We start from the raw sequence: 16,640 nt of genomic DNA, 5'->3' as shown, positions 1-16,640 counted from the left end.
AATTTCTGGAACTCACTCTTGAGGAAATTTTAGAAGATTTTTTAAATTATTTCCAAGATAATTGAAAAAAGAGAAAAATGATCAATTGGATCTCTGGATAATATCCCGTAGGATTTTGTGAAAAAACTCCTAAAAAACGTAGGATATAATCTCTAAAACAATGAGTAGGAATGATCGGGGGACTTCTTGAAAAAAAAAAATGCTGTAATGTTAACTGGTGTTAACCTAAAATGATCTTTCAAATATTCTATAGGGGTTTTTGGAGAAATTCCTAGAACAAATTCTAGATAAATTCAGTAATGAAACACAAGTCGAATTTAAATAATGGTACCATCAGTGCACCAGATTCCGCTCATTTAAGGGAAGTTATGTGTTCAAATGTTTATTATAAAATAACTATTGTGTCGATTAATACTATTTTTATGTCACAGTGTAGCTCCAAGTATAGGTAATCAGCGGCAACATAAAAAGAATTTGAAAAACTTTTATAAAAAAATATTCAATAACAATAACAAATGCATCTAAGTGTTCCTATTTCCGCTCACTGTAAACAGATTTCGTGACGAACTTTCTAAAATATGCATAATTTCGAATTGTGTTATTTATGCTGATATTTTCTGTGGTCAAACCATATCTACTACTGTAATAAAGAAGGCTATATACTAAAATCGACATTTATTTAAAATTTTGTTCAATTTTTCGCATGAGCGGTTATTGGAACACACACAAATTCCTAGTGGCCCAATAACCGCTCACGAGGTCTTATGTTTTCAATATAATGAATTATTTTATCAAATGAAAATAATGTCAGACGACTTCATTTGAAAGTTGTTAATATTGCTAGTATATATCCGTGCGAAAAATGTTGATATTTTACATGAAAAATCAATTTTTACTCTTGTGAGCGGAAATAGGGGCATGAGCGGATACTGGTACACTGATGGTAGATGAAAAGGCGTACAAAATTTTTAACGGGTTTCTGGGGAAAAAATCCTTGAACGAATTTTAGTAAAAACTCTACAATTATCCTTTGCGGCTTTTCATGGAAGAAATTCGGTAGGAATCTTTGGAGGATCCCTAGTAATAACTGGAGAATTCAGTTAAAAAGTTAGTGAAAAAATATCTGGAGGGAGTCCTAGGATAGTCTATGGAAAATTGGTCAAAGTAATCCCTGAGAAAATTACTGGAGGTTGTAACATGAAGTGCTCAAGGATTTCTAGAAGCAAATGCTGGAGATATTCCTTCAAGCATCCTTCGAACAGTTGCTGGAAGAACTGTATTAGTTCCTGATAGTATTTCAGATGAACCCACTAGGTCACTAGGATAATTCCTGAAGCTTTTCTCGAGAAATATGCAAAGAAATTTTGCATCATTATTATTTGCATGCAAAATAAGGAAAAAAAGAGACCATTTTCAGACTTCCGACTTCAGACATCTTCCACAAAAAAAACACAATTTTAGACACTTGCATAAAAATAGAGACCAAGTCTTTAAAAAAACACCATATCTAGGTTAATCCTTTACTGATTACACATAGAGATATCAAAAACATCAATCATGATTTGGTAAGTCGATAAAATTTTATATCGACACATATTCATATCGTAAACATATTCAAAATAATTTCCCTTATTGTGATCGATACCTTGTGATACCCTTAGAATTCCAGGTTTTTTTCCAAGTTAATAAAATTCCCTGATAATTTCAGATTTTTTTAAGGAAGTAGACACCCGTATTCCACATATGTACAAGTATACCTGAGAAAGTGTAGAAGAGAAGAGAAAATACCAGAAGTTTCATATTCTGGATGGAAAATTCCTCAATTACACGCTCCGCTTCATAATCACAAACAATAATTACATTATTCTGGACTGGCTCGTTGCATCACTCCATCGCGTTTGTTTTCCCAGCCAGATCATTGGCCTCGCGAGTCAAGGCACTGCACTTGGTTGCATCGCCATTCCAGTTACAGTACCAACATTACACTTCCGCATTGCAAACGTGTTCTTGATCTCGTCTCCACCCTTCTCAGCCATGACCCCGTACCAAAACGGGAAAAGCCAGCTGATAGTTACTATATGGATCCCACCATCATCACTAACGGTTCTCCGACGAGGAACTACACAAAGAACCGCTTCTGACGTCGATTTCCCATCTAGCGGATACTCCCTGTCCCGACCGACCCCCAAGAACTAACGGAGATAGAAAGCGTGATCTTTGTACTTTTCCCAACCCGTGGAGTTTTCGTTCTCATCTGGCAGCGCACGGTTGGGCCTGTAGCGATCGCTGATAATCATCGAAGGTCTATGCGCTTCTCTATTGCTGCAATTTTCTGGTTCATTTTGTTCCATTCGTCGGTTTGATGTAATAAATGCACATTACAGCAGCGGAAGAAATCGACCATCGGTTCCGTTAGCGCACGAAAATAACTTTTGATTTCCTCAAACCTCGTGGGCCCAAGAAACTAAAAACCGCGCAAACTTGAGATGATCCCCCGGTCCGCCCATCGAACCAAACCGCCCAGGCTCCGTTACATTGCCAGATTTTACTCAATAGCATCGGGTTTGTCCGAATGGTTGGAGCTCTTGGGAGGTGGTAGTTCGTGCAGATTGAAACTGCTCGAAAAAAGCGAGCAAAATAAAAGATTGTGTGTAGCGGAAATAAAGCAGATTGATGCTGGTGAAAGTGGCTCTTTCTCTTTGCATTAGTAAACACCAAACGGCACTCTGCTCCGGTAGTTGTGCCAGCAACGGCTCCACCGGTGAACGTTTGGAGTTCAATGCACTCTTTCCCTGAACCTAGGAGGTGGTTGTAACCAGCTTCTGTTTCATCGAGCGGCGGGGAGTTCCGCCGAGAGTTCGTTCAACCTTCCAAGTTGGAGTTCGGATCGTGAAGTAAAGTTCCTGGTTCGATGTAAAACAAAAGTGGTCTCTTTATTTCACTACTGTGTGATGATGTTCACTTTGCTTCGCATTTATCGCTTTGCTCAATAAGTACAATTTATAACTGGATTTTAACGTCGCCCGCCGGCGACAGGGGAAATTGACAAGTAACTATAAGCGTTTCTCAGCATAGGTTGGATCCGCTACTTACGTGATGAATATAGTGTTATACATGTGATGTGGGTACCGAATTACTCAACGCAGGAGATGGGTAAGGGCCAGGGCCAGGATCGGAGCACCGGTCGGTGGATCCGGAATGTCTCCGGCGCTGCCGGCGATATCAAGATGCGAATATTTGATCGGTGTTTCCGACTTGAGACCATGCTTGTCCAGACCGGTGGAAAGCATCATGAATGCAGCGGGACTCTGGAGATGGAAGAAGACGAAAATATTATAAAATACTCTTCTATGTCACTGTTTGGAATGGACAACTAAAAAAATAACTAAATAATATTTGAAATTAGACTAAAAAATACGGAAAATCTTTACACGGTAAAAAATCATCACGTTGGTGCCAATAGTTCTGCTCTTGGATTTGCACTACTGTTCAATCTTGACAATATCAAAGGTATAGTTTTTGAATCCAACGTTGCATGTTATGAACGTAAAAAAAAAAACAAAAAAAAATAAATAAACGTTTCCGCCCAACCCAAACCTTTACCTACGGAATGCAAGTCTTGTATCTTGCCTAGACACCAACACGCATCTGTTAGAAGGGGATGATTTGAAATCATTATGTTTCTAAAACGAGTCAAAGATTACTTTCATACAGAGACATGATGTTCAAAATCAGCGATTTATCACTTCAAAGCCTAGTGCTAAGGACAGTAGAACTTATCCAAAGTAAGCACTCTTCAAATCATGGTGACTGGTGTTTTGAATTGAGTCAAGAGTTTAAACATGTTGATTGTTTAACGTGTAACCAAATATGTATACCTTTGGGTTTATTCACCAAATTGATAACGCCGAAAATAGCAAATTTTGACACCCACCCACCGCCTCGTAACGCTTTTTATATTGATGTTCTGCAAATTTTGTATGAGTTGGAACATCCCACCCCCTTCAGCGTTGAGAAATTTGTGAATGGGCCAGGTACTGTTGTTTAATAAATTACTTTGTGCGTTTCACAAAATTGTCAAATAGAACTCAGGTATATTAAACCACTTTTTTTAACTGCTGCCTAGTAATGCTAATTATGTTTCCTCGTTGGATGGAAACCCAAATTTTAATCCTTGCACGTTTGCAGAAAAAGAAAATTTATCATTGAAATTATGACAAACGCGTTACGACATCGAACGCTCGACCAACCAAGGTACCATGCGCACACGGTTACGGATCACCCAAAATATATACTTTGACGTAAAGCTCGTGATCTTGTAAAGCTATCAAAATATCGTTGCTTTCTGTAAGAAGTAGCATTCATAAGCTCATACAGGTGATAAAATTCATATGTTATGTCATAAACATTGCTCACTTGCTTAGATTCGAGGTAAATTCATTTCTAGACAACATGTTTTATTTATTTTTTATTTTAATTCGAAGATAAATCGGGAGTCAAACCTCAAATTTTCAAGAGCACGAATCTGGAGAACCGACATTCGTACAAGCTGAAAACTTAATCGATTGGTCACTAGCTGATGGTGACCAATCGATTAAGTTTTCAGCTCAAACGGGTATTAGGTTCTTCTGAAAATCGGTGCTTCTGAAAATTTGAAGTTTGGCTTCGATTCATCTTCACCTTAATTATTGAATATTAGCAGTTACAACTAGTGATCCATAATATGGACCAGAAAGTCATTGTTTGTCACAATTATGGATCACTTCCAAAGAAAGTACATTTCTGCCATTTAAAGCATTGGATTTGATATTTTTAAGCAATAACACTAAGAACAAAACATGAACAACATCTAGAGTTGTAAATTTTACTTTCAAGCAAATACATATGAGCAAACAGGTCCCAAAATATAAAATCCCCAAAATATATAAAATCTGCTCCAACTTTTCTATTCTTTGTAAAGATGTGACGCATAGTTAACTTCCACCAAATCACTGCAATACAAATAAATATATTGAGTAGAAAATCTCTTGATTTTGCACACTGATCCACTATACCTAGATCACAATTTGATCCGTAATATGAAAATTGATCCATAATAGTGTTTACAGAAACTGAACGATTTTCTATTTTTTTACAATTCTAAGTTAATATTACTCATAAAATAGTTTACTAAATGAAGTTACTATTTGAAATAATACGATTCGTGCTTTTATATTACAATTTTATGTTTTCAATGTTGTTTTATTTTATTTAATAAAGACCGCTCTCGAAAAAAATAGACACACAAAAACGATCACCAAAAATACATTTTAAATCGGATACTTCTCAAATTTTCATGGATTGAATAACTATATATTAGCTATGTTTTGGCATAAGTTGAATGTTCTTAACACTGCTCATGAGATCTTGGGCGAGGCTTTGCCCGTCTTTCTTACACAATTTCTCTCAGTTTTCTTCAAAGCTTCATCGGGTTTGAATGTTTTTCCGCTTTTCTTCAACTTCCTCTTCATTATCGCCAAAAAAACTTTTCGATCCGACCAAGTTCTGGTGTATTTGGTGGGTTCGCCTCCTTCGGGACCACATTACCGCCCTTCGCTTCGTACCAATCCATTGCAGGTTTGGCGTAATGGCACGAAGCAAGATCCGGCCAGAACAGCGTGGGACCACGGTGAGAGCGGAGAAGGGCAGCAAGAATTCCTCTCGATAAATCTGCCCGTTTTTGGTGCCGGTTGTAACGAACGGCTGCTGTACCGTCCGCACTCGCAGTTCGCCTGCCACACAGGTACTTCTTCGCGAATTTGTCCATCTTTCTCTTCCGGAACCCCCATGTGGGACGTACCAAAAAAAAAACCCGAGGCCGGCGATTTGTTTGATGTCTGCCTCGTAGTCAATGACGAGACAGCTTGACTTGACCAGCCATTCGCGGTACAGCTTCCGCGCACGCAATTTGGCCACCGTGTTTTGCTTGTCAGTTCGGCTTGGCCCCTTCCTGACTTTAAAAACACGTTGCTCAGCTCGCTTTGTGATCTGCTGGACGAACCACTTCGACGAATTGACCTTTTTGATCACGTCTCGGGTGGAAAAGTTCGGGTTATTCTTGAAGTACTGCCTTATCTTCCGCGCCTTCTGTGTATTCCGTTTTCGGTTTTCGGCCGCTTCCAGCCCAAGTTTTGCTGGCGTAGCTTTTCTAGTTTCGAATGCATCTTGAAAACTACTTGAATGATCTCGATAAAATTTTACACACATAAACATAACTAGTTAGTATTACCCAAAATTTTATTAATTTTTACCCACGCGATAAAAGGTTACACCCAAAACAGAGTGTCGCATTTTTTCCGAGTCCTATATTTAGTACTCGTTGAATCATCAACGCCCAGCACTGATTTATAAGTACTTCAGTTCAATAATGAAATCATGTGCCGAAGTATTGAATATAAGAGGTTCAGAATAAGCACCGGACCCATAAGAAAAAATCAATTTGTCAAAACATACAATATGTATCACATTTTAGTCCAATAAGGCCATAGTGGTAAATTCCAAATTCGCTCAATTTAACGTTCAACGCTCCGTCATCGTAATCATCGTCATCATCGAAACTTCAAAAGCAGTTTTTCTGTTCAAAACTGAAAATTATTCGATGAAAATGTGTTCACTGTGTTTCAGTTGGAGAATAGAATACAGTGAACACATTTTCCTGTAAATTTTGTTGATATTTAACGAAAAAACTGCTTTTGAAAATACTCAAATAAATGACGGATCCTGCCCCCTTAAACTGTGAATCTTTTTCGAGAGCCGTTTAAATAATTTAAATGATTATTTGGAAGTTGGATTTTTTGATATTCAGACTACATTGCATTAGACATTAGGATTAAAAAAAATGCATTAGGACCGGTAAAATGAACTCTACTCATCGAAATGCTATCAACAAATATGCTCGTATTAGTTTACACGCATGTGTAGTTTATGTCACATTTTTCGTATGGAGTTTATATACATTTTGTACTAATTAGCTTCCCCTTCTCCCTCAGCCAAAATTTGACTGACGAATTATACACCAGAGTCGTGAAACCAACCTAATTTAAAAACTAATAACTCACCTGATGTCCTCTGCAGGTTTTGCTGGATGGAAGATTGTTGGCCTGCAGCACGTCCTCACCGTAGCACTTGCCCGAGTGCATATCGAAGTCTTCCTTGCGGAGATTGGAAATCTCAAATGGTTCTCCAATCTTTTCGCCCTCGCTCTGCAACCGTAGCCCGTGACCGGATGCTTTGGCCGGACCGTTATCCATCACAATTGAATGATTTCCAACAGCCAGCACGGCATGCCCCGTCAAGGTAGCAATCGTGAACAGATGCGGATCTGGCAATTTTTCCTTTAGAACACGCTCTTTCATCTGACACAGCGCATCTGCCATGGCCATGCGTCCTTCGGCGTCGGTATTTCCAACGCGAACCCGCACCCCTGCCCTGGATGTTATCATTTCATCCGAAACATAACAATCCTCCCCCACGGAGTTACGCACCATACACAAAACGCCGATCACGTGCACTCCCGCTGGCTGCATTTGTTCTACGATCTTCATGAATCCGGCAACGGCAGCCGCTCCACATTTGTCCCGGCTCATACCAGCCATTACACCTCCAGCCTTGATATCGGCGCCACCGGTATCGTAAGTGACACCCTTTCCGACCAGAATCAAAGTATTCTTCGTAGGACTGTTTGATTTGTACTCCAAGAATATCAATCGTCCCTGATGACGGGGGACACTTACAGCTGCCCGGTTTACGGCCGCAAACAGAGGATATTCCTTCACCATGGTGGTGTGATCGGAAATTACAGAGCTATGGATCAGATTTCTATCATACACCCCACTGTAGACATATTGTTCAACACGTGGGGGAGCCATACGCTCCGGATCACCTCCACCGATATCACGTGCAACAAAACGACCAGTTTCGAAAGCTCTAGCTTCGTTTAGAATATTCGCCAGTCTGGCCTGATCGTGATGGTAGAAACCAATCTTCTCGAAGCGCATCATCTTCTCCGGGACATCCTCACGCAGTTGCAGTGGGACATACAGTTTCGCTAACGCGCCAAGTACCGAAACTAGTCCAGCCTCCACAAAGTCCTTGCTGGTTGGAATAACGATGACCGGTTGCTTAGCTCCAGCCTTGATCGCACGGTCCACAGCCTTTGCAGCGGCTTCGCTATATCGACGAACGTCATCAAAATCAGTCAACTCCCCCACAGGAGCGTAGACCACGCGGCAGTTCAAAGCATCCGACTTGAAGCAACTCGTTTCGCAATCAAAAGCCTCGTCGAATGCTCTGCGAGCGGCAAAGCAGCCTTCCAGAACGGCCGGAACCTGGTTGCCATCGATCACGCAAATCGTGTCGTACAGGTTATCCTTGAGGTAGTCGCGATCGAATGACGTCAGCGGCTGTAAAACCTTACACGGAAGGCATCTGCAAAGATATATCAAAACAAAGAACGTAAAATGTAAAATCAGCGATATTCCTTTGAAACGATTCGTTGTATGATTTGCATTTGTGTTAGAACGTAAAGCAAACAGGTTTAAGCCATAAAGTTGCGCTGAATGTAGGTCAAAGCAAAAGAAATTAATAAGCATTTCTCCCCCTAAATTCCGTTCTTCTCACTCACACGCATGGTCCTGGGATGCCTGTGAGAAATTTAATTCGACGAACCAGCCATAAACAGGAAAATAAATCTTTTGCTCCACTTCACCTCCACCGACCTTTGTATCATTATCGATTTACTGTACGTACAAAGCAGAATAAGTTGAGCCTTGTCCATAAGGCTACCCTTACCCTCTCCCCCGAGATCCACCAGTGCCAGCGCTTATTGGTCAGCTTTACTTAAAAAAACGGAGAAGCTTCTACGGAAACCTGACCCAGCGACTCTGCATTTCTGAACGACCACTCACTGGCTGTGATGTTGTTGTTTTTTTTTTGCTGAAGGTGCAACGTACCTATCTCTTCCAGAAGCGAAAGAGAATGGTGCACTTCCAAGGCGTGTAGGTCGTTCGCCGTACAAAATTAGGTTAGGAATATCTTAGCTAACGGTTTATTTTTGTGCTTATTTGTTACGGCATAGCCGAAGCTTGTTTGGATGCAGATTACGAGAGAGCTTCGTTGGATACGTGTATGAATCATGCCGTAAATAGCATTGGTTCAGCAATTTAATGGCGATGCTCTTTAACTTTAGTATAGTGGCTCCTTAACTCTATTGATATTATTTAAGCTATCCAAAACGGACACATGAAAAAATAATTTAATGCTCATCCCAAAAGTCTGAAGATTGAAATCCTTTTCTCGATATTGAAGGGACCATCTAGTTAGTAAAGTATCGAGGTACATAACACAAAACCAGTGCAACCAAGGTATCTAGAAGGAAGGTAATCCAATCTGCCAGATTCTTCATTCCGATATATTGAATCAACAAGTGACAGCTGGCGACTTTGTTTTGCTTGCAGTTCAAGCCGCGACAAGAAAGCTCATGGACGTGTGAGAAAATTTTCACTCAACTGCTGTTACTAGCAGTAAACAACCCCTAACAACTCCATAGAAACGGTAGCTTGATGAACAGGGTACACAAATCCGCCAGCCAACCAGCTCGCCAGCTGTCACTTCCACTTCCCTTGCAGCTGACCTCACTTCGCACCCACTGACTGCTTAGATTGCTAAACCTCCCTTCAATTAATCTTGAGTGCAACTGCGATCCTAGGGGCCATCGAGGTAGCCATAAAAACCAACTTTTACTATGGTTCTCTATTTCGATATCGAGATACGAAATATCGAGTAAGGGTGAGTTTACTGTACTTCAATCTATAATCATTCGGTCCTTTTCAGGTACGCTTCTCTTCATGTTTCTATGACAAATATTAATCATGCCAAACGCCCCGTGAACATTTGAGAAGGGGAAAAGCACCAATTTTTGACCCATTCATACGATTTTAGCCTACTTTGTATGACAGTCCAAAAATTGGCACAGAATTCTTGTAGCACGCTATGTCTAAACCAGCAGATTGCAAAGATCGAATATACCTCGGATGTTTTCCTGCTAGATATCAGTATTTAATCTATTATTTCATAATCTTCATAATCTGCTGGTTTAGACATAGCGTGTTTTTTTTCTTAGCAATGGGGTGATAATTTGCTCAACAGACACCCGGACCCTGAAGGTTTCAAATCTAAGGTACTACCTAAGATCTGTACATTTGAACTGCTCTAATACCTGTACTGTATATTATTGTATCATAGCCGTTAAGAGCTTTCAATTTGGAATCAGGAAGGACAATCTCCCGGATACGGATGCTAAGTAATACAAAGTATCGTCAGTTTTTTCCACGAAACAACGTTAAAAATAGGTCAAACCAATTTAGTACTCACAGAACCCATCCATACTAAACAAGCCACGATTCATCTCTTTATCCAGTTTCGACTAGGGGAAAAGCACTAATTTTCGACCTACAAGAATTCTGTGCCAATTTTCGGATTTTCATATAAAGTAGGCCAAAATCGTATGAATCGGTCGAAAATTAGTACAGGGTCGAAAATTGGTGCTTTTCCCCTACCAAAATACATGATGTAATTACGTGATGGGTATCAGAGTTGGTCCATCAGCATCACCCCCGAATGAAAGCCTCGAAATTACCCGAAACATCCTAGCAGCTTGCTACCGAGCGATCCTCCACGTCTTGCCGCTGTTCACCGTAACGCAACACGCCCCGTACTCTCACCTGTCCGCATCCGTAACGCAAAGAAGCAATTTGATGCTAATTAACCTACATTTCGTGGTTCGTTCTTCCTGAAAGCGAGTGAGTCGATGCGCGAGCGGTCGCTGCTCCCCAGCAAACGAGCGAAGCCATCAGGATGGGTTGCACACCGTGGCGGAGGAGTCCGCTACAAATCCCGCAAGAGTTTGTTGACTCTCATCGTCATTCGGCCAGCCGGACCGCGGGCTGGTGCATTTATGTGAAGTACCTACATTTTTATAGCGACCCTGGCCTCTGACGAATTCAGCGGGCGGTGGAAATTCTTCAGTTGCGGTTCAGAGACTCTCAATGAAATTTGGAATAAATTTCGTCGGAATACACATACGCGTCACAGGAATAGATTTTCTCTTTAAAAATGTTACATAAAATCGGGCCCTTCTGGGCCAGCACATTTGTGTGTAATTTTCACACATGCAACTTTTGTAGTTTGTACTTTGTGAGGAGGAATTTGTACGTAATAAATTGAAATTGGCCTAATGCTGCTTCGATTATAGAATAACACGGATTAATTGTTAAATAAATACCTCTTACAGAAGTGAAATAGTGAAATAGTGTTCACATATATTACACTAGAGCAATCCAAAGCCACACATAAATATAAAAAACAAACGCTAACAGGAATAGAGTAGGTGATTAAAAAAGGTCCTAGTCAGATGATGGATAGAAAAACGATACTTCTAATTTTCACAGTAGCGCTTGATGGTCAGAATTAGGGTAAATGATGGCTTCGGCACCCTGAGGGTATTTTCGGCAACACTAACTTATCGTCCTTGTTAGAATTTATCTACGGAACAAGGGTTACCTTCAATGTACTCAACATGTTCCTTGAACTATAATCTTCCATATAAATCACATTCTTGACGAAAATATTATATAACATGAATTGTATTATTAAATGAAATAAATGCTTACGAAATCATCGTCATTCGTGAGCTGCCGAACAGAACAACACAAGAACAGCTTAGGAAAAACTCACCACTTCGAAAGGTCCAATTCTCCGCTCCAATGCCAATTTTTTCACAAAATCTACGCACCGATCACTTATGCACAATTAAACTTTTGATTGGTCTATAAAGCACTCGAAAATACTTAATTTTTATGCTTCAAATCACAAGTAAAAATTAATGAACTTTGTTTTCCTCGGCAATCACTTTTTATTACTGCACCAGGTTGCCAGAAAACTATATTCAATTGCGGTGAAATTATTATTCACGATTTAAATTCACAGAAGAGATCGAACACAACTAATTAATTTATTGGAATTATGCAACAAAGCATGCATGGGTAATAATTGAGTCTTTCAATGCCTTCCTTATTTGAAGATTGTAGCGTATAAACTTCAAAATACTGAGAAACATATAAAATATACGTCTTTTAATAGGTTAACTATTTTGGCAACACTCCTGTTGTTTTACAGGCAATCAGTGGATGATGTAATTGTGTCAAATCAAAAGTGAGTAGATTTGAAAAGGGTCTATTCTGGTTTTCTCATACACTGAGAAGAATATGAACCTTAAAAATTACTGGCAAGGTTTGGATTTTGATCCGACTTAGCTGATCGGACTATTCGGAGAGTGATATTCAAAAACAAAAAAAAAATAAATCCTGGGACATCGCAATCGGATTTTTTTAATACACCCCCACCTCTTTTTACGACCGTTATCGGGGGGTCGAAAAAAAAATCTGGGTAATAATTATGTTTTTGAAAAATGCAACGTCTATATGCGGAAATACTGATTCGGGATATTCGGCAAAGTTGAAGCATGGGTTGAGAACTTTCCAAAATGGCCGTTCAAGTTTTCATATTTTGGTAATAGATGGCAACACTGCTCGATTGTTTATGGAGGTGTGATATGCAAATACCAAAAAATTTCAAAGATGACGGTACCGAATGTTGACCAAAGTTGAAGGAAGTGTTGCGTGCTATACAGTCGGCCGAATCACAAATGTTCATGTGGCTGGCAGCACTGTTCAAGAAGAATAAAGAAAAGATCAAAACCATAAAACTTGAGCGGAACAGAAAAATAGAATGCTTAGCAACATAGATACTCTTCAACTGTAATCCAGTTTTTCATGAAGGGTTCAAAATTTTTTCGTAGCTGGCAACACTGCTTAAGTTAAATTGCGTCACCGGCAGTACAAGTGTGCATGCAACTTTTGTTTTACGGATATCTCAGGATCCTGACCACTTAGAAAGATGGCGTCTTTAGCAAAGTTGTTCATTAGCTCAAGCGCTATCATTATTAAAGCTATGAGATTCAAAATTTTGCCACCAGGCGGCGCTGGTGAGCGTAGAATTTCTGTTTTGCGGATATCTCAGGATCCTGACCACTTAGAAAGATGGCGTCTTCGGTAAAGTTATTCAGTAGCTCAAGGACTATCTTTATTCTGGCCAAGAGATTCGAGATTTGGCCACCAGACGGCGCTAGTGAGCGTAGAATTTTTGTTTTGCGGATATCTCAGGATCCTGACCACTTAGAAAAATAACGCCTTCGGCGAAGTTGTTCAGAAGCTCAAGCGCTATCATTATAAAAGCTATGCGATTCAAAATTTTGCCAAGGGCTATTATTATTTTTGTCAAAAGATATAAGGTTTTTCCCACCAGGCAGCGCTAGTAAGCACGATATTTTTTGTTTTGCGGATGTCTCAGGATCCTGGCCACTTAGAAAGATGGCGCCTTCGGCAAAGTTATTCAGAAGCTCAAGCGCTATCATTATAAAAGCTATGCGATTCAAAATTGTGCCTCCTGGCGGCGTTAGTGAGAATGAAACTTTTGTTTTGCGGGATCCTGACTACATAGACATGGCGTCTTGGGCAAAGTTGAGCTTCTCAGCAAGTTAGACGCCATCTTTCTAGGTAGTCAGAATCCTGATATATCCGCAAAACAAAAGTTTCATGCTCACTTGTGCCACCTGGTGGCAAAATTTTGAATCTCATAGCTTTTATAATGATAGTCCTTGAGCTACTGAACAACTTTGTAGAAGGCGCCATATTTCTAAGTGGCCAGGATCCTAAGATAACCGCAAACAAATGTTTCATGGTAGAATTCCGCAATTCAGTGATGGTGGTGCTAGCCCTTGAACTACTGAACAATTTTGCTGAACATCATGATTCTCTATTTTGAATACTTTGTAAGATATTGGTCATTTATAAAAACGGTCGTTAATCTGAATTTCGGTCGTTAAAAAGTGGTCGTAAACGAACCGTCGGTACAAAAAACGGTCGTAAAAAGAGGTTGGACTGTAATACCATTCATTCTCTCGATAATACCTTGGTGATAGAGCGTTCAAGAGCAGCAACCTTTACAGACCAAAACCATATCGAGCCATTCAGCTTGTCAGTGAATAGTTCAATTCACGGTGAAATTCTTGACATTAAAAAAATGAAAACAACTATGCAAGTACCATCGTTGGGGGTGAGATTTTGGCCAAAAATGCGTAAGTTCTCATTTATTTTTAAATAACTTTCGCAATTTGACTTGAATTGTTCGGTTAAATATGAGAATACGTTGCAAATGCTGAACAAATAATTGAAATCTGATTATTTTCCTTTAAATAAGAATCATTTGAAAATTGGCCCAAACTCACCCCTTCGAGAAGGTGACATTGGGCCAAACAAACTACACTCAGGAAAACGAACTATCGATAAACATAGGAACCCCATATGAAAATTCGCCACAAGAAATTGGATTGAAATTCATAAATTTACGTCATGGAACCGAACCAAGCACCTTGCTTAGTTTTGTAACAAAAACTACCCAAAAACATGATTTTTTGAAAGAAAAAATCGAATTTCTTTGGATTATTTAAGTTTTTTTTGCCGAATATTACATGTTTCATATAAATCTTATGTTTCTAAAGAACGGAGACGAACCAGCCACTGGCTGAAAGTCTCCTTAATAAAGATAAAATAAATAAAAAATGTTTCTAAAGCATTTTGTTTGAATTACACGTTGAATAGTGTACTTTTTTAACATGTGCAAATATATCATTGTTTCAAAATTATTTAAAAAATGTTGCCAAGTCCTTTTCAAAGGTTTAACAAATAAGGAAAACCAGTTTCAGCTTTAAGAATATTGTTTAACTGATAAAAATTAAAATGTTGAATGACTTGGTCAAAACAGTAAAATGCGGCGTATGCAAAGTTTGAACACAATTAAATAAGCTTCCAAACTATGCAAAAAGATTTGGAATCGGTTGAGTATTCATGAAGTTATGGTCAAACAAAGATATTTTTTCAGTAAAATAAAAAAAAAATTGGAGTAAACTACTTTTTATTGAAACTAGTTTTGATTTTACACAAATTTGATGTTCTACAAAGTTTAAAAAAAAAAATTTAAGGTAATGGTGCTGAAATTACCGAAGTTATGGTGACTTCACTGAAGGCCATTTTTTATAACTTGAAAATTCACCTCCAAGACGCTTGTACCTCTAAATTTTAATATTTTTGGCTCAAACTTCGAGGTTTCTCTACTAATATGATTCAAATTCAGAAGAGTACACGAATTTTTGGTTTTGAGAACTTTTGAAAAATAAGCCGCACCCTTAATAGACTGTAGCGCATGTGCGAGTAGCAAATAGGAGCATGCATGTAACTCATTCAAACGCAACTCTGAAATTCAAGTAATCCGATAATCGCGTTCCGTGGATTTTTCTTGCAGAGCACAATATTATGAATCAATTAACCATGACGTCACGCTGCAACTTCTAGGTTGGATTCGTACCAGCTGCAAGTTTATTACCATGACATGGTAATTTTGAAAGCTGAAATGCTGCCATAGTGAGATTGAATACAAAATTTATTCGATAAAATAAATGAAAATGAAATTAGGCAGTGTCCATTTATGACATAACGTTAAAATGTACAATTTTCGACCATTCCCCCTCCGCAACGGTCTTTGCATGAAAAAAAAAATGTGTTTGAGCCTACTCCCCCTCCCCCTAGAGCGTTACGTAATATGTGGACGGCGCCTTAGTCTGCATAAATTTAGTGGCGTTGTGTATTCAATTTGAATCTCCGCTATTTTATTTCTAACTGCAATTCTTTTCTCAGTGTAGTCTGTATTTTTCTGCATTGGCCCTTTCAACGAGTAGAACATAATGAGTGACGTTTAATTTCAGGAATTGTCAACAAATGTATTGTCAACAAATGTATATTGGTAAATGTTACCAATACATAAACTAGTTTTTGCGCAGTTTTGGATTGCCGAAGTGAACATTTTTGTTGCCGATAATAGTAATTGCATTGCCGATAAAAGAACAAGTGCCTCGTGACTTTGGTGAGGAAAAATAGAAGATTAAGAGAACAAAATAGTGTTTTATGTATAACAATCAATAAACGAAGAGTGCTCAAGTGTAGTTCAGGTGTCTCCTGCTAATTGTTGTGCTCCATTGTTGCGTAAAATTGCCTTCTTAAAAGTTCAGCTGCTTAGGCTGCCGACAATACGTAAGTTCCCCTATTTAGAATAGGGTCCGGATTGGACCTACTGCTATTTTACTTTGCTGATAATATCTTGTTTTGCCAATCGTGTGTTTCGCATTATTTTACGAAGATACCTTATTCGGCCAAACATCCGTATGCCAAAGGAATATCATCATCATCAGCCGAATGGATCCGTACGCTACCGCACGTTGAGAACCTCCCGCTGCCGTACTTGCATTTTAAAGTGTGTTCTTTCTCTACGGCACCTATACGGAGTCAGAGTCCCAGGCTGACCATTGCTCTTAACGGGGCATCGTGGTCAACGTCGTCATCGTTGTTCTACTGCTGACTGCTGGCGCAAACCGGCTGGAGGATGAGAAAAGAGACGTAGGCATGTACGTGCAGTAGTGTGGCAAAGCGGTG

General features: G+C 39.3%; 1 protein-coding gene across 4 annotated transcripts in view; it reads right to left on the bottom strand.

Moving 5' to 3' along the window:
- Positions 1-2,907: 2,907 nt before the first annotated feature.
- LOC5576737 (putative aminopeptidase W07G4.4) overlaps positions 2,908-16,640 on the bottom strand; it is a 69,989-nt gene continuing 56,256 nt past the window's right edge. For all 4 annotated transcript variants that reach the window (XM_001656177.2, XM_021837686.1, XM_021837685.1 and 1 more), the window contains exons 3-4: positions 7,098-8,466; positions 2,908-3,308 (exon numbers count right to left, since the gene is read on the bottom strand). In XM_001656177.2, the coding sequence (XP_001656227.2) occupies positions 3,138-3,308; positions 7,098-8,466 (1,540 nt within the window). In that variant the 3' untranslated portion in view covers positions 2,908-3,137. The remainder of the gene's footprint in view (positions 3,309-7,097; positions 8,467-16,640) is intronic.

This window comes from Aedes aegypti, chromosome 1, assembly GCF_002204515.2.
Source record: "Aedes aegypti strain LVP_AGWG chromosome 1, AaegL5.0 Primary Assembly, whole genome shotgun sequence".
In the NCBI taxonomy this organism is placed as follows: Eukaryota; Metazoa; Arthropoda; class Insecta; order Diptera; family Culicidae; genus Aedes; species Aedes aegypti.
Note: the sequence above shows the minus strand (reverse complement) of the source record. Positions and strands in the feature narration are given on the sequence as shown.